This window comes from Symphalangus syndactylus, chromosome 7, assembly GCF_028878055.3.
Source record: "Symphalangus syndactylus isolate Jambi chromosome 7, NHGRI_mSymSyn1-v2.1_pri, whole genome shotgun sequence".
NCBI lineage: Eukaryota > Metazoa > Chordata > Mammalia > Primates > Hylobatidae > Symphalangus > Symphalangus syndactylus.
Genome location: NC_072429.2, coordinates 14,052,561 through 14,071,243, shown reverse-complemented (window position 1 = coordinate 14,071,243; position 18,683 = coordinate 14,052,561). Strand labels below are relative to the sequence as shown.

Here is an 18,683-nt window from a genome sequence, read left to right as displayed (position 1 = left end):
GAGCAGACCAATTATTAGGCAATTTTCCTAACTGCTTCTCCAAGAGTTTCCTTATCAATTACTGAATACCTATTGTGTCTTTTTCCCTCAATCACCTGGGAGGAAACATCTATCGTCCAGTCCTGAAGGGAGCTCCTCCTAGGTCTGGTCACACCTTTGTATGGTAATTAAGATTTAGATCCCCTGTTAGGAAACCTGCTGGGTTAAGGGAATTATCAGTGGTTAATGTTAAATCATCTAACAGAATAGCCCCATACTTTAAGATTTTTTAGTTAAGCTATTTTTGACTTAGGATAGTTCTGAACTGGTGAGGTGTGCTCACAATGAGGTTTCCTCTAAAAGTTATTTTTCTACTTTTTTCTGTTAGCAAAGCCGTTGCCACTACAGATTGAATATATTTGGGCCATCCGCAGGGTACTGGGTTAAGGATTTTTGATAAGAAGGCTACGGGTTGTCAGTGGCCTCAGTGCTTTTGGGCTATGCCCTTGTTTACACTGATAACAAAGTGGTATTGGAGTGTTATAGGGTCACAGAGAAGACCTTTAATTATCAATTATAGGTTCTAAATTTACCTTGGCTTTTAAAGGAATAGGGTACACTTTTTTTCCTAACTACTTGTATATCTCTCACTTTCTCTTTGACTTTCTGACTCCCTCTTTGTCTGTCTCTTCCTCTCTCTTTCCCCTCTCTCTTTCTCTCTCCTCTCTCGGCTGGTCTTTCCTTGCCTCTGCCAGCCGCTTAGGCTATTCTCCCCTCTCCTTCCTCTTCACCTAGGGAAGGGACTGGAGGGAGTGGAGCTACTCTTTCTTCCCCCAAGAAGAAACGGGGGGTTTGTGTGAGGTTCAACCCTTGAAATTAGCAGAAGCCTGAACCCCTCAAACCAGGGATGTCTCGCCTTGCCTGTCCCGGAAGGCTCAACCCCTCAAACCAGGGGGTGTCTTGCCTTCCTCGTCCTGGGAGGTTGACCTGTTTCCCCCCTTTCCCCCTCTGAAGGTCCTTTGCACACTTCCCACTCGTGCTGTCCTCTCTGGCTGCTCCCCAAGGGAGAATTAGGCCCCTCTTAGTGTTGGTGTGCTGGTATAAATCCTACGGCAGGATCCACCCTAAGCCATATGAGGTAGCTACAGAACCGCGAAGAGGACCCACTTACTCCGTCCAGCAGTAGGACTTGTCACCATCCACACAAACACCACCGCAAGCAGGGTGGTTGGTGATCATTCACGCACACACATTTAGCCCTCCAGAATTTGACCACCAAGGAAGTACTTTACCGGCTCCCGCAGCTCTCCTTCCTTGGTCTGTGCACAGTTGTCGCCACAGTATGTGAGGATCCTTTAAGCTAGGTTGCTGGCCAGTGTTTTGGGGTTTTTTCTTTTTTTCCGCATTGCCGAGAGCTCAGGTTATTCCTCGCACTGGGTGGGTCTTATTTCTCACCCTTGAGACTGCCACAGTAGGGTGGGGTGCACCTCCTCATGAGAACCAGAGACCGCCCCCGGAGGGGAATATAATCACGGGCGAGCCCCCAAATTGTTATATATAAAGTTTCGGTGCCACAAAAGGAATAGCACTCAAATATAACATTTTCTTTTTAATTCTCAGCAAGGCAAGTTACTTCATAGAAGGGTACGCCCTTACAGATGGAGCAATGGTGAGCGCACACTTGGACGAGGGGAAGGGGTTCTTATCCCTGACGCACGTGGCCCCTGCTGCTGTGTCATCCCCCTATTGGCTAGGATTAGACCGTGCAGGTTAAACTAATTCTGATTGGCTAATTTAAAGAGAATGATGGGGTGAGTGCTTTGGCGGGAGTCAGGGCAGAGCAGGTAGCAGGTAATCGTAATGAGTTAGGGTGGAGCCAGTGATCGGAATGAGTTAGGGTGGAGTAGATCATCGAAAAAGGTTGCTTTACTAGGAAGTTAAGTTTAAAAGTAGAAGGCAAAGAATTGAACATACTGACATATTAATTCTTTGAAAAGAAATTTAAAACTCATATCTAACAACCGCCATGTCCTCATCTTTAGGATGGGGATAATGACAATCCCTTCCTCCCTCATGGGGCTGTGATGATGAATAAATAGGAGATTCTAGGAGAAGTCCAAATCCAGCACAAGCTGGGAACTCTGTAAGTGGCCATTACCTTTTTTCCTTGGAGGCAAGGGATCTGTGCTCCCAAAATTGATCTGTGCGGTAGGACCAAATAGTCCTGCTATAGACTATTTGAGTCAGCCCCTCACGTCCCCATGATAGATGACTGGTTGGCTAGGGAAGCAATTCTGCATGAGAACCAACAGCATGCACTCGGACCTGAATCGAATCCTCACCCTGCTGCTTATCTGTCTCATGAACTTGTGCCAGCCCCTTACCCTCTCTGGGCCTAATGTCCCTATCTGTGAAATGGGCTCATAGGGCTATAGAGAGGCCCAGTGAACCAAGGACTGTCAGATCGCCAGAACTTAGGACACATGGGATGGAGATTTAATCAGGGCTCCTGTGGGTGGAGGATTACCCAGGTGCCGAGGCAAGAGACTGAAGGCACATACTGTTTCAGTATAATAAAGAAAATAGTTAGAATAAGAATAGTCATAATACAAATTAGATATAGAGATGATCATGGACAATTATCAATCATTATTATAAACATTATTAATCATTAGCTTTTAATATTACTCTTTGTTGCATTGCTAATATAACCTAGGAATAACCACTGGGTATAGGGTCAGGTCCTGAAGGGACATTGGGAGAAGTGACCTAGAAGGCAAGAGGTGAGCCTTCTGTCACGCAGGCATAAGGGCCGCTTGAGGGCTCCTTGGTCAAGTGGTAACGCCAATGTCTGGGAAGGCACCTGTTACTTAGCCGACCGCGAAAGGGAGTCTCCTTTCCTTGGAGGAGTCAGGTCACACTCTGCTCCACCAGCTTCTTGTGGAAGGCTGGATATTATCCAGGCCTGCCCGCAGTCATCTGGAGGCCTAAACCCCTCTCTGTGGTGCTGTGCTTCAATGGTCACACTCCTCGTCCCTTTCATGTTCCTCCCATACTCCTGGTTCCTCTTTGAAGTTTGTAGTAAGTAGATAGTGGTAGAAGGAATAGTGCAAGTCTTTGATGTTTCTTATAAGTGCATAGAAGAAAACGCTGACATATGCTGCCTTCTCTCTCTGCTTCACCTACCTAAGAGGGAAGGGTCCCCTGTCCAGTGATCACATGACTTGCTTCACCTTGTCAATCACTTACAAGATTCAACCTCCTTACCCTGCCCCCTTGTCTTGTAGGCAATAAATATCAGCGCGCCCAGCCGTTCAGGGCCACTCACCGGTCTCCGCGTCTTGGTGGTAGTGGTCCCCCTGGGCCCAGCTGTTTTCTCTTTATCTTTTTGTCTTGTGTCTTATTTATTACAATCTCTCGTCTCCACTCATGAGCCATTCAGGCATTTGGGGGAAGCCCTGTGTGGTGGGTGAGGCAGGGAGAGAAGAGAAGGCTGCATCTTCAGAGAGGGATGAGACATGCATCAGAGTCACTTCCTGGGAAGCCTCAGAGCCGAGTGTGGCTGGGAAGATGACATTAGCTGACCTACCTTGTGTCAGGCACTGTGCTGTCCTCCTTCCCTGCAGGGATGACTTCTGCACTTTGCCATCAGGAGCTATAGCATCTTCGTCGTAGCCTTGGGAGTCAGGCTGGTATGAGTTCAAACACCCATGCCGTAATTCCTGGTCGTGGGCAGCTCAACCAACCTGTCAGAGCCGCCCTCCTCCCTGGGAGGGGGTCTGGTAGCCATCACCTCCTCCAGCACCGTCAGGAGGTTCCTGCAAGGTCCTGTGGGTGGGGGACCATTGTCCCTTGGGAGGTCTGCCTCTCCCATCAGGCCCTACCCCAATTCTTTTTCAGGCCTCAAGGACACTCAGCCCTGGGGCTCTATCCCCCTGCTGTAATCAGTCACTTTCTTCCTTTTTTAGATGCTTTGCTTATTGTTGGTCCCAAGTTCTGCCAAACTGTGGCCTTTGAGGAGCTCAAAACAAGCTGATTGATGACATCCACCACCACCCCTGCCCCACCTCCAGCCAAAGCTTCCTTCCTGAGACCAAGCCAGGGTATTGCTCACCCTCTGTGCCAGAAGGTGGATTAAGCTACTTATACGTAGTCTAGCTTTTTTCTTGCAGGTCAGGATGTAAGTGAGAGACCTTGGGACCAGCAAACACTTTGCCCAGCTGTTGGGGTGTAAAGAACATTTCCTCAGTCCAGGAGCAAGAACAGCATTGCTCCAGGGGAACTTGGGCCAGTGGGTCTATTGCTCCAAAAATGCTGACTTTCAGGCCCTGCAGGCGCTCTCCTGGGGCTGAAGTTGGGAGCAGCCAGGCTTCTGGGCACCACCCAGGCTGGGGGAGTGGCTGTCCTCAAGGCAAAGAGAAGGAGAAACGGTAGGACTGGCAACCTCAGCCAGCTTATCACTGGGCAGCTGCCAGGGGCTGCCAGGAGGAGAAGCAGGCGCTGAGGGGCAGGACCATGTCAGCCGTTGGAAGAGACGTTCAAAACCTGGACTGTTTTCTTACTCCTGCCATGCTGGGTCACTTTGACTGGCATGGAAGAAAGGAAGGCCCAGGGTTTCAATCTCATTTTTCAGAGAGGTGGGTCCACAGGGGTTTCTTCCCTGATCCAAACCTTTCAGCAGCCCCCAGAACCTTCTGGAGGACTTTAACCTCCCCTGCATGGCCTTTAAGACCCTTTGTGATACTGCTCCTGACTCCCACTCCACCCTCCCCTCTCCCTTCTGGCCCATACTCCTCGCAGTTCCCCAGTGCTCTCAGCTGATTCTCATCTCCAGGCCTTTGCTGGTGCTGTTCCCTCTGCCTGAAACACACTTCCCCATCCTTTGTCATCCTCCCAGCCCTGCTTCCTCAGTCTGCAAAGCAGCTCCTCTGAGAAGCTGTCGCCACTGCCCCAGCCCTCCCTGGCCACCACTCTGTGCAGTCATGGGGTCTGCTTATGTCTATCCTTGCAGCTGGTCTCAGCTCGAGGGGGCAGAGACAGTGTGTGACTTGTCAGTGCATGTACCCGGCAGCCAGCGCGGGCCCTGGCCCAGAGCAGATGCTCTGTAAATGTCAGATGAAGGAGGAAGTGATGTACTCGAGAAGGAATGAGGGCACATTCCCCCCACCTCTTACTGCAGTGGGGCCCTAGCCCTGGGAGCCGGCGCCTCTGAAGTTGGAGTTTCCTGGGTCCCTTTATCAAGAAGAGACCTCAGTCAAGGGGCCCGGCAGAGGGTCGGAGTCAGCTTGGGAATCCCAGCCCCGGCTGAGCATGCTTTGAGGGGGCATCAGGATGACCTCAGCCCCTGGGAACTCTCGCATCAGAGCCCACTCAAGCTGAGAGGTCTGCCACTTAGGCCTGGATGGAGTGGGCTGTTCTCCCCACAAGCAGCATCACGACCTCTGGCCTCTCTCTGGGATGTCCTTGCAGCTGTTGACGGGGTTTTGTTTGCAAAGCAAAGGCAGCAGAGTGGCAGTTTCCAGCACGGGCTGGCCCTTTTCCCTTGGGGATGCTGGCCAATCAGGCCTCTGAAAAAGGGAACAAAGTCCAGTAAGCTGGTGTCTGTCTCCTGAGTGCCTGTCACTGCCCCATTTGGCAGAGGTGAGGAAGGGTTGGTGATGTTTCTTTTCTTTTTATTTATTTTGAGATGGAGTCTCCCTGTGTCACCCAGGCTGGAGTGTAGTGGCGTGATCTCAGTTCACTGCAACCTCTGCCTCCTGGGTTCAAGTGATTCTCCTGCCTCAGCCTCCCGAGTAGCTGGGATTACAGATGCCTGCCACTACGCTTGACTAACGTTTGTATTTTTAGCAGAGGCAGGGTTTCACCATGTTGGTCTCGAACTCCTGACCTCAGGTGATCTGTCCACCTCAGCCTTCCAAAGTGCTGAGATTACAGGTGTGAGCCACCGTGCCCAGCCTGGTTGTTTTTTTCCAGCCCACTTTTAAACCCACCAATGGAAAATGGAACTTTGTTGGTAAAGGTGACTGATACCTTGGCCCCTCTGGATATGACGGGAAGCCTTGCTAAATACCAGCCTTGCCTTTTCCTTTTTCTAGAGCACAGCCTGCCCTCCTCACCCCAACACACATGAGCACCATGTTGCTTCCTACTGCCAACAGTGCTGGTTTACATTTTGGACTTGGGCAAATGTCATTTGAACCAGAGATTTCTCACTCAAGGTCTACAGTCCAAGGATGCATGTTATAAAGGTCCAGGTCCAGGAAGCCCCTGAAGTTGAATATCAGATTGTGCATGGAGTCTGGGTATGTTTCTGGGGGGAAAGCCTCTATAGATTTTATTGCTTCTAACAAGGTCCGTGAACCATTCCCCACGCCCTGCCAACCCAAAAGTTATGGCAGCTGCCTTGAAGAAGGGGTGGGGTGGAAGAAAGGGCATGAGCCTGGTCCTCTCAGACCCTCAGTTTCCTCATCTGGGAAATCAAGGTGGTAAAACCCACTCTGCAGAGTTTTCCTAAAGATTAAACCCAGTAAACCAAGACATGTACCCAGTACATAGCAGAGGCCCAGTGAAACTCCAGTGTAATCCTCATGTTCAAAGGAAGAGGCAGAATAGACGGTTCTCCCATTTGGCAATTCCCTTTCCTGGTGGAGATGAATCTGCTGAAAACCTCAGCCAGCATGCCATCTGCGGAACACCAGCAGGCTGGAAGCCGGTGTCTCGGGGCCGGAGTATCGGGAGCTGTTGCTTCCTGCCATCCTCCTGACAGTGACTGCCGTTTCCTTGGGCTCTTTTTAGATCAAAGGAAGGGCTAGGCTGGGGAGATGAGTGAGGATCATTCAGGGGGTGGCACAAGGCGCATTTAGGATGCCTGCTGGGATGGCTTAAAAATAGGCCTCTGTCCTTGGACACCAAGGGGAAGCAACCCCAAGGTTTTCAAGAGGCCTCTGCTGGCCAAGGTTATGAGCCCTCCACGGGAGAAAAATGTTTCGGAACGTGTTTTCCCAGCTGCCACAGGTAGGCATCTCTGACCCAGGAATAAACCTTTCCTAGTCAAAGGAACTAAATGAGGTGGTTAAAGGAGGAGATCAAGTGTTTAATGAGCACCTACTACATGCCACACACTGTGTATCTGATGAGTTTGCTCTGTGTTATCCTCACAACAACCTTGCAGGGTAGAGATGATTTTTCCTACTTTTCTAGGTTGTTGGGGGCTGGGGCGGGGGGAACAGAGAAGTAAAGTACAGACCTCAAGATCACATGGACCGCAAGATCACACAGCTAATAAATAAGCAAAACCAGAATTTAAACCCAGGTCTGACTCCAAGCCTGTGCTCATTTTAACCACCTCTCAAACTGTGATGTAGAAATAAAAAGCATGAAAGAGATGGAGGTGAGGGGCTTACCCAGTGGTTGGACTTGTTACTTCCCATGGGGAAGGGAAGGGAATAGCTGTTTATTTAACATCTACTGTGTGCCAGGACTTCTGCCGGGATTTTTCTATGCTCTCATTGCCCCTGCCAGCAGCCTGAGACGGGTCTAAGGTCACGCGCCATTTATACATGACAAAACTGCAGATCTGGGAGGTACAGTGACTTGCTCAAGGCTCTCAGACAAATCAGTAGCAAAGCACAGGCTTTCATCCAGAGCCCATGAAGCAAACCTCAGAGCCACCCAGGAAGCAGTTCTTACGTTGACTGGCCTTCCAGAAAGACTTGCCAAGGCTGGGCATTGGTGACCCCGACAGCCAGCGCAGAGTTCCCTCCTCCCTAACCACCCACAGACACTCATCACCCACCCTCCAAATCTCTGCCATGCATTTCGAGTCCGGGCACTGTTTCCTTGACTAACTGATGGAAAGACACTGCCCTCTAGTCTTGGTGGGGCTGGAGCAGCCTGTGATTAACCATGGGGGTTAGGCTGGGCGTGGTGGCTCATGCCTGTAATCCCAGCACTTTGGGAAGCTGAGGTGGGTGGATTGATTGAGCCCAGGAGTTCGAGACCATCCCCAGCAACCCCGACTCTCCAAAAAATAATAATAATAATAATAGCCAGGTGTGGTGGCACACACCTGTAGTCTTAGCTACTTGGGAGGCTGAGGTGGGAGAATCACTTGAGCCCGGGAGTTTGAGGCTGCAGTGAGCTGTGATCATGCCACTGTACTCAACCTGGGAGACAGAGCAAGACCCTGCCTCAAGAAAAAATTTAAAAAGCCATGGGATTGACCAGGTGCAGTGGCTCACGCCTGTAATCCCAGCACTTTGGGAGGCTGAGGTGGGTGGATCACAAGGTCAGGAGTTCGAAACCAGTCTGGCCAGGGTTTAGTAGAAACCCTGTCTCTACTAAAAATACAAAAATTAGCCAGGTGTGGTGGTGGGCGCCTGTAGTCCCAGCTACTCGGGAGGCTGAGGCAGCAGAATTGCTTGAACCCGGGAGGCGGATGTTGCAGTGAGCCAAGATCGCGCCACTGCACTCCAGCCTGGGTGACAGGGCAAGACTCCATCTCAAAAAAAAAAAAAAGCCATGGGATTTGGGCCAGGGCTGTCCCTTTTTGCTTCTATGAACGAGTTCCCACTTCACAGAAACCACACCTCCCCCACTTCTTCTTAGAGTCCCTGGACTCAATTCTTGGCCAGAAGTGGGGGGTGCGGCTCACTGGCCGGGGCCAGCATCCACCCAAGGCCAGCAGGTTTCGGTCTTTCATGGGAGGATGGCCCGTGGGATTTAGTTGCTGGCGTGGTTTGGGGGCCTCATCCTGGCAGAAGAGGTTTTATTTGTTTATTACTATTATTATTATTATTTTACCAGTGACAGGGTGTCTGTTTGAGTCTGGTCCTGGTGCCAGAAGCTAAGGATCTCTGCGCCCACAGACTTGGCCATTTGGGGGAACGGCTGTAGTGACTGCCAGGAGGTGAAGGGTGGGGGACATTTGGCCCTCGATGGAATATTCTGCAGCCATGAAACAAGCAGAGAAGGCTTGGGAGCGATGCGGGGAGATGCTTTTGATGTAATGTTGAGTTAGAAAAGAAAAAGCAGGATACAAAATTGGCTGTGCACTCTGATGGTAAGAAAGTTAGGAAACTACTTATGTTACTGAGTACTTCAGTGGTACTTATGGAAGAAAGTTAGGACGGGGGGAAAAAGCACGGGCTTGGGGTAAGAAAGGCTGGGGTCACATCTCAGCGCTGCCCCCTTGCAGCTGCGGGGAAGTGTCTCTGCTGCCTAGAGCCTTGTTTTCTCCTGGAAAAATGGAGACACCAGTCCTGTCGGTGAAGGTTTGTTTTAAGAATTAGCCGATACCATGTGTCAAAAACAATCCAGCAGAGCCGTGGTACATCGTGAGGGCACAGCCCACAGTTCTCATGCGGGATCAGGACTGGGACAATGGAAAATGCAGAGATGGGGTGCAAAAGTTGGGAGAGGCAGCGGGGGCGGGGGGTAGATTTTTCTCCCCTTTTCTGAACTTTCTATGATGTGGCTGTTGTGTTTGTTGCAGCAATTTAAATGATAAAGCTCAGGTTTGCCACTGACATCTCCAAACTAGGATGATCCGCGGGGCCCTTGGAGTCCTCCTTCCACATTTTTCTGTTTCTTCTAGGAACCACTTTCCCTGAACCCAGCTAAAAGCAGATGCTGGTGTACTATTTGAGATTGCTTATTGTTTTTCTTTTATTTTAAGCATCTTCAATTTGTGTAAATAACACATCCTCTTAGAAACTTTTTAACTCTAGTTTTCTTTATCTCACGTCAGAGCTCTGGTCTCGGGGCGGAAAAAAATAAGACTGTTTATCTCTTATTCCCTGAAGGAAGTCAGATCATATAATCAAGATTAAACAAATATGTAAACTTCGCTGGTTACTTGGCCGCATTTTATCCTAACATATAGTTGGTTTTGCAGGAAACTTCCCCTATAGTAACAAGGCAGTACTTCTCTCCACCCCAGTATTCATTTAAATTGCAGGCCGCTCTTAAAGAACATCTCTTGGGATTCCCAAGCCCTTCTGTAAAGAAACTCTCCGACTGAGAGATGAGATTGGAAAACAACAGTGATGGGGAGGGGAGATAAAAATAATCAAATAAGGGTGGCCATGGACGCTGGTGCGCAGAAGGGCTTTTGATCTGTGGTCTTATTTAATGTTTCCTGGAGGATTTGCCAGCTGGAGGGGGCCTTGGCCTGCTGGGCACTGGGGGAAGCTGCATCAGGAGCTGAGTGCCTTGCACAAGGCCGCCGTGAGCGTGGACAGCACAGGCTTCTGCTGTCCCTGGGCTACCTCTGCCGATGGTCTACACCCAGGTGCTGTTTCCCCTGCTCATTTGGGATTTGTCCCTTCCTCTTAACCTTGTGGTTCCAGAGATGGCCCACAGCCTGACTCTGTGTCCACCCTCCTTGCTGCCCTGGAGGCCCCTCCCTGACAGGCAGTGCGGGCGTGGCTGTGGCCCTGCTTTGCCAAAAGCCCTGTAGTGGCTCCCTCTTGCCCGTGCAGTGCGGTCTGAGCCCCTTGGGCTGGCATTCAGGGCCTTCCCATCTGGTTCTTGTGATGTCTGCAGCACCCTCGCCCTCACCTCTGCAAGGCAGTGACTGCCCAACCTGGCACATCCTCTGCCACACCTACCATGTCACTTTACCCTCCCCCCAAATTCCAGCCTCCCCCTGCCTCTGCCCCTATGGTTCCCCTCTGCTACCTCTCCTCCCTCGAGACCTGGCTCAGTGGGCATCCCACTATTCCCAGCCCCTAACTGAGTCCAGGGCCTCCTCCAGGTCCCTAGTCCCCCCGGTGCCGTCGCCTGAGATGGTCTTTATCATGCCTATTGTCATTGGGCATTCAGCTGTGTGTCTGCTTGACCTGGAAAGACTCAGATCTCCACAAAGGCGGGATGTGTGTGATCTGCAGAAAGGATAACTGGATGAAGAAATGAATGAGCAGTGGAATGAACATTTTGTCTGCTGCCTGTGCCAGTCCAGTGCCTGGCAAGTCTGCCCAGGCATGAAGGAAGTCAACAGGGAGCCTCTTGCCTCCCTCTCCTACCTTAGGGGTCTATGGCCCAGCCCTTCTGTCCATCTCGTGTTGGTTTCTCAAAGGCAGACAGACTATGGTAAAATGGTAAAAAGCAAACAACAACACAGCAACAAAAACAGAGCTGGGATCACACACACCTGGCTTCAATCCCTGGTTTCATCTTTGCCCTTAACTAAACCAGCTGTGTGACTTTGGGCAAGTGACTCAACCTCTCTGAAACTCCATTTCTTCATCCATGCTGGGGATGGATAACAGTAGTCCTTACCTCATAGAGACACTACGAGGATTAAATGATGAACTGCATGGCACATGACCAGCCCAGAGTAAGTGTCTGAATGTGCGGTGATTCTATCAGTCAGGACATTGTTGGTTGCTAGCATCAGAAACCCAGCTCAACCTGGCTTAGAGCAGAAGAGGGCGCCCCTAGCCAAAAAGTCTACAGTCATCTGATTGGCCACCCTAGTCTCTAGAGTCGGAGTGAGGTCGATCCACTAGCTGGCGGAAAGCGAGATCTCCCAAGGAAAACTGGAGCATAGTAGCCAGAAAGAGAGGGATGGATACTGGGCAGGCAGAAACAGCAGGTGCCCCCATGACTAACTGTGGTGGGAGGTGTAGAAAGGCGGAGGCCTTCGCCACTGCCCAACGCTGAGGAAGGTGGTGCTTAGCCACCCGTCGTGGGCCTTACCCTTCTTGCATGAAAATGACCTCCATATTCTGCCTCTCTACATCGGGGGGGCCTGGCCAGAAGAGCCCAAGAAAGGGTTTTCTGCCCTGACCCTGACTGACCTTGAGCTTGGCAGACCCCTCTCCCTCTGTTGGCCCATTTTCCCATCTGTAAAATGGGCTTGTTGGAGGAGATGATCCCTGAGGTCTGCTCAAGCTCTAACTGTAACACAGGCAGCAACTGGTATTTATCAAGCCTGGTGTGTGCTGAGCCCAGGGAAACCAAAGATGGCATGGACAAGCCCCTGCCCTCCGGGATCTACTACTGGTATCTCCCTACCCTGTCCTAACCACCACTCTGCTTCCCATTCAAGTGTCTGTTATAGAACCAAAAGGCCAGCTGGGCACGGTGGCTCATTCCTGTAATCCCAGCACTTTTGGGAGGCCGAGGTGGGCGGATCACTTGAGGTCAGGAGTTCAAGACCAGCCTGGCCAACATGGTGAAACCCTGTCTCTACTAAAAAAAAAAAAAAATTAGCCAAGCATTGTGGTGCACACCTGCAATCCCAGCTACTCGGGAGGCTGAGGCAGAAGAAGTGCTTAAACCCAAGAGGTGGAGGTTGCAGTGAGCTGAGATCATGCCATTGCACTCCAGCCTGGGCAACAGAGAAAGACTCCATTTCAAAAAAAAAAAAAAAATGAACCAAAAGGCCTTTTGAATTTGTTTTATCTATTGAATATAGTTGAAATGTCCAAAGCAAGTAGACTGAATGTTTTCTATTTTCCTATATAAAAATGAATGAAAACCTTCAAATCTCTACTACCTTCAAGACATATCCAGAATCTGACCCCTTCCCACCAGCTTTACTGGTACCTACCTCTGATAGGAGCCATCATGATCTCTGCCCTGGAATAATCCAGCAGCTTTGCTGGCCCCAACATCCTTGCCCCCGCTTCCCAGCAGTCCACTCTGCACAGTGGCCTGAGCACTCCTACCATGTCTCTGCTCTAAACCTTCAATAAGGTCTCATCGCATTCAGAGTAAAATGGTTACAGAAAAATCAAACAATAGGATCTCCCCACCCGCCACCCCAGCTCTGATCTCATTTCTACCCTCATTTCTACCTGCTTCCCTCCTTGCTCCCACCATTCTGGCTAACTGGCTTCCTTGTCGTTTCTCAGCGACACCTCAGGGCCTTTGCGCTTGCTGTACCTCCTACCTGGAATGGTCTTCCCCCAAACACCCTCCCAGCTCATTTGCTTACCTCCTTCAGGCCTCTGCTCCAAAGTCACTCATCAGGGAGGCCCTTCCTCAAAGTCCTAAGAAAACACCTCTCTCTGTCCCGCCTCGCTGGCTGAATTTTACTCTGTAATGCTTCCCTCCAGGAAGAGTATGGTTTTCATTGTCTGGCTTTGCCCACTGGAACGTCAGCTCCATCAGAGCAACAATCTTGTCTGTCTTGGTGATTGCTGTAATCCTAGTGCCTGGCATGGTGCCTGGCACATACTAGACACTCGCTTCATATGTGTTAAATGAAAGAATGACTGAAGCCCCTTATGTTCCTTTCTAATGTGGAACCTTGGCTTTTTTATTCCTTATATTTTGTCTTCTGTGGGCCAGCGGCTTCTGTTTGGAGAGGGGCCTCCCAGCTTCCAGGCGTGATTTCCTCCCCCCGTGACTGGGCCTGCCTTCTCCCAGGGCCCGGGGAGGGGAGCCATGTCTTGTTTGCCTCATCATTGCCTCTCCCTCTTCATTTTCCCCTGCCCTAGCTCCCATCAGGCTCAGCATTCATCGAACCCCCCCACCTCCACTCTGTGGTGTGCCCAGAGCACAGTGCACCCCGTAGCTGGGCGTGGGAGGAGTGGGCTTTCATTCCCGGGGTCGCCATTCTTCTCATTGTGTGCCTTGGGCGGCCTGTGGTTTGTGAGAATTTGCCATGAAAATTGTACTCAGCTGCCGTGCGAAGAGCAGCAGCGATTCATGTAGTAATCTCCCACCCTGCCACCTCCCAGGATCCCAGAGTCCCCCAGGAACCGCCCCTAGGATGGGAGGAGGAAAGGTAGGGGGAGAGGAAGACTCCCACTTGATATTGAGCCACCTGGCTTTGTGACCGGATCCTTTGAAAGACCACCCCGGGATTCCCCAGGTCCTTCAGAGCAGAATGTCTTTAGAAATGGACCCCAAAAGTGTCCGTTCAGGAAAAGCCAACGTGGCTTATAAGCAATGCCTTCATTTTCTGTGGCTGAGGGGAGGGGAAGTCCCCGAATCCTGGCTTGGATGTGCTTTGGAACCTCAGTAATGTATCATCAGTAATAATATCATATTATTAATGACTTGCTACACACACACACACTGTGCCAGGTAGTACTCTAGGGATTTCATCCACATTCTCTTTCAGCCGCTGTGTGAGTGGAGTCATGTCAGGCAAAAAGATGGAGCTAGAGAAGTGATAAGTCTACCCCATACCTCCCACCTAGAAGTGCCAGAGCTGGGATTCAGGCTGCCTTGGCCATTTCTATTGCCTGACCTGTCTTAGCTTTTGAATAAAAGGAGGGGAGGTATTTGGATGATTTGCACAGAGAAAAGCAGCCAAATACCACCACTACTAACCCCAAGAGTAGAGGGCTCTGTTGCTTTTGGAGGGACTCTGTGGGCCAGAGGTGGCCCCAGGAGGTCCTTGTAGATTTGGAGGGATTTGATGGGGATGGAGAAGTTATTTGGCCCCGGCTGGCTGTCGTGGTAAGCTCTTGGTGTTGGCCCCTCTGACAGTGAAACAGCTCTAGTGCTTCACCACACACACTAAACCTTGGTTCGCTTATCTGTGGAATGGGTACGGTGGCTACTGGGGGGCAAAGAGGTTAGGGCCGGTCTCCCTTTGGTCTAGCCTGGAAACTTCTTAAGTTTATCAATAACCAGTCCAATTAAAATGGAATTTCAAATGAAAATAATTGTTAAGTAAAGACCAATCGGGGCCCACAGGAGTTCGGAGGAAGGCTAACCGTGCTGCCTGTGTCTTTCCGCAGACCCGAGCCCACCGGCGCGCCTCCTGGCCACCCGGCCGTGCTGCGGCCCCGGCCCTGAGCGGCGCCCGGTCCTGGGCGAGGCGCCGCGCTTCCACGCGCAGGCCAAAGGCAAGAACGTGCGGCTGGACGGCCACTCGCGCCGGGCCACGCGGCGCAACAGCTTCTGCAACGGCGTCACGTTCACGCAGCGGCCCATCCGGCTGTACGAGCAGGTGCGGCTGCGCCTGGTGGCCGTGCGCCCGGGCTGGAGCGGCGCGCTGCGCTTCGGGTTCACTGCCCACGATCCGTCGCTCATGAGCGCCCAGGACATCCCCAAGTACGCCTGCCCCGACCTGGTCACGCGGCCGGGCTACTGGGCCAAGGCACTGCCCGAGAACCTGGCGCTGCGCGACACGGTGCTGGCCTACTGGGCGGACCGCCACGGCCGCGTGTTCTACAGCGTGAACGACGGCGAGCCGGTGCTCTTCCACTGCGGCGTGGCCGTGGGCGGCCCGCTCTGGGCGCTCATTGACGTCTACGGCATCACCGACGAGGTGCAGCTTCTGGGTAGGTCGCGGGCGCGGCGCCCCCTGGGGACCTGGCAGCGGTGCCTTTGCGCGTGGGTGTGTGTTTCATTAGTAGCCACAGTCACTTATGGAGAGCTCCTTTTGCCGGGCGTGGCACTAAGCGCTTTACGCCTTTTAACTAATTTATTTCTCAAAACAACCTACCCTCCCGTTTTACAGATGCGAAAACTGAGGCCTAGAGAGGTTAAATTATTTGTGCTGCAAAGCCAGGATTGGAACCCACATGGCTTGAACCCATGCTCTGGCCCAGGTTCATTCACTCACTCATTCCTTCACTTCCTAGTTTATTTGCTCATTCATTCATTCATTCACTCGCTCATTCATTCATTCACTCGCTCATTCGTTCATTCACTCACTCATTCATTCATTCATTCACTTCCTAGTTTATCTGCTCATTCATTCATTCATTCATTTACTCATTTGCACATGTATTCATTTGCTTACTCCTTCACCCATTCATTCACACACTTCCATTTGCTCATTTAGTCGTTCATTCACCCATTCAGCGTCAAACTTAGGCTCTGATCACAAGCACCTGTGGAGTACCTCCATGGCACGTGCAAAGAGGAGTTAGGTGTGGCAAACCCTGGCCCACATTAAGGGGCTCGAGGTGCTGGGGAGGCTGACAGGTGTAAGCCCGATTCTCACGGAGGAGGCAGCCGCTAATGCCCAAATCCTGATGGTGAGAATTCATGGGAGTAGAAGTTTGCTACCTGTATCTCGACCTTTTTTTAAAAATTGAGGTAAAATTCACATAATAGAACAGCAACTATTTTAAAGTGTACAGCTGAGTGGTATATAGTTGTCAACCATCACCTCTATCCAGTTCTAAAACATGTCATCACCCCAAAGGGAAACCTACCCATTAAGCAGCCACTCACTATTCTCCCCTCGCTCCAGCCCCCGCAACCACTCATCTGCTTTCTGTTTGAGACCTTAGCTCTTGAACCTACAGATTGCACCGGAAGCAGCCCAGCCTCGACCTCTAGGGGAGTAAAGGGAGAGCAGGTTTGTCAGGGAATCTGGACACAGCTCTTGGTGTAGCTTATGTGCATTGTTGAAATGCATGGATTTAAAGGTTCGCATGTGTTGACAGACTGATACATCTGTCCATAACCCCAGAGTTGATCCTTCTGAGTCAAGCCTTCTCTTCTCCAGAGGTAGCCACTGTTCTGATTTTTCACTATAGGTTAGTTTTGCTTGTTTTTGAACTTCATGTGAATGGAATCGCACAGTATTTATCCATTGGTATCTGGCTTCTTTATCTCAGCATCGTATTTTTCAGATTCATCCACGTTGTTCTTGTATCAGTAGTTTGTTCCTTTTTATTGCTAAGTATGCTAAGTAGTATCCCATGAACTGGATTACCAGAGTTTGTATATCTGAATGTTTGGGCTGTTTCTGGCTTTTCAGCCTTGCATCTTGTGGGAAAACCCTGGCCTGGGATTCTTGATCCTCTACCTCATCCCCTTCATTACCCCACCATTGGGCAAGGAGGAAAGATTCATGCATCCAAGCTATGCCCCAACCCACAGAAGTAGGAAGACAGTGGAACATCTGAGTAGTCAAGAGCAGGGTTGGATCACATAGACCTCTGTTCTAGAACTGATTCTCCGCTTGCCAGCTGTGTGGCCTTGGCCAGGTAACTGAACCTTTCTGTGCCTCAGATTTTTTTTCATCTGCAAAATGGGCACAAGATAGCACCCACCTCATGGGATTGTTGATAAGGTTACATGAGATGATGTCTGAAAGGGATGCAGCACAGTTCCTGACACAGAGACGGCACTCGAGAAATAACAGCTAAGAAATAAGAAGCTCTGCCTATTTGCAAGTGAGCTGGAGCATGTGTCCAAATTCCAGGCTTAGACCAGAAGAGCTACCCACCCTCCAAGCTGGAGCCTCCTTGGGCATTTTCACTGTGTCCCTCATGCTCTTTTCCATGAAAGGCTTTGGTGTTTCACCTCCAGGAGATGCAGGTTCCTGAAACCTCCTAGATTTCCCATCATCTTTTTTGGAGCTCTTTGTTCCTATCCAGCAGGGAAGCAACCCCACCTCATTCACCTGCTCATTTGCAGCCCATGTCTTTGAGTAACAGCCAAGAAATCACAGCCACTCCATAATCAGCTCAAGTGGATTCGGATTTTTAAAAAATACAAATTGGAAGCAGCCTTTGATGACTTAATGAGACTGCATAAATCCGTGAGGTGAACTCTCCCTCCCCCCACTCCATTTCCTTATTCAGCAAACCCTTATTAAACTCCTTACAACATTCTAGGAAGGGAGAGGTAGAGTCTGCTGGAATGTCACTGTGACGTGGCAGACATGAGCCTCAGCTTCCCTTATCTACAAGTCATCCCTGAGCTGTGCTCATTGATGGGAAGTACCTGGCACAGGTGCCACAGGACAATGATCACAAAATTATTCTGTCCTTTTTTTTTTATCTGCCTCATATGATCTGCAGGAAACACAAACATATATAAAAGAGGAGAATGGTATTAGAAGGAATTTCATCCATGGGTGATGAGATAATGGGTGAATTTTACTTCCTTATATCTCTGAGTCACCTTTAAAAAATACATATATGTAAAGAGCTTGTATTGCTTTTATGGTCAGAAAGAGCAATAAGGTTATTGTCCTTTCTGAAGGTTATATGAGATAACAGAGGGGAAGTTTCTGACACGTGATTGAGGCTCAGTGAATGCTTATTTTCTTCCCAGAGGAAAAGCAAGTTGTCATTGGTTACATCTGGGCAAAGGGACTATGAATGACTTTTTTTTTTTTTTTCCAAAATAACAATGATTTATAATCAGGAAAAATGTTATAATAAAAATAAGCTAAGCAGTCATGATTTTGTATGGTTTAAGTACAGGAGACAAATACTCTGCTGTTTCCAGGACAGGATGAGGCACCAGGAGAACATCAAAAATCCCACCTGAAATCTCCCAATACCTGGGAGAATTTGGCTTCCTGAAGGTGGTGTCCAAGGTACTCAATGGATACATAAAGAGAAAGCCAGTTTCTGTGCTATGCTGAGCACTCTGAACTCCTTTCCATTGCAAGGAACAAGGGGCTGACATGGTTCCTTTAGAGCATCTCAGTTGTAAATTCTAGAATTGAAAACCCCTGAGACCCCTTCATTCCTCTCTCACCACAATCAGGTCCTACTGGATAAAGCCTGAAAACCAACAAATGAAAGTGGCATCTGGGTAGGGTTGTCAAATCAAGCAAATAAAAATGTAGGACACCCAGTTACATTTGAATTTCAGATAAACAAAGAAAAAAAGTTTTTTTGACACAGGGTTTCACTCTTGTTGCTCAGGCTGGAGTGCAGTGGCATGAACACAGCTCACTGCAGCCTCGACCTCCTGGGCCTAAGGAATCCTCCTGCCTCAGCCTCCCGAGCAGCCAGGACCACAGGCTTATGCCTGGCTAATTA

At 50.1% G+C, this 18,683-nt stretch overlaps 1 protein-coding gene across 2 annotated transcripts in view; it reads left to right on the top strand.

Annotated features, from left to right (window-relative positions):
* The window catches only part of NEURL1B (neuralized E3 ubiquitin protein ligase 1B), a 49,740-nt gene that overhangs the window by 12,986 nt on the left and 18,071 nt on the right, over window positions 1-18,683 (top strand). For both annotated transcript variants that reach the window (XM_055285233.2, XM_055285234.2), the window contains exon 2: window positions 14,682-15,227. In XM_055285233.2, the coding sequence (XP_055141208.1) occupies window positions 14,682-15,227 (546 nt within the window). The remainder of the gene's footprint in view (window positions 1-14,681; window positions 15,228-18,683) is intronic.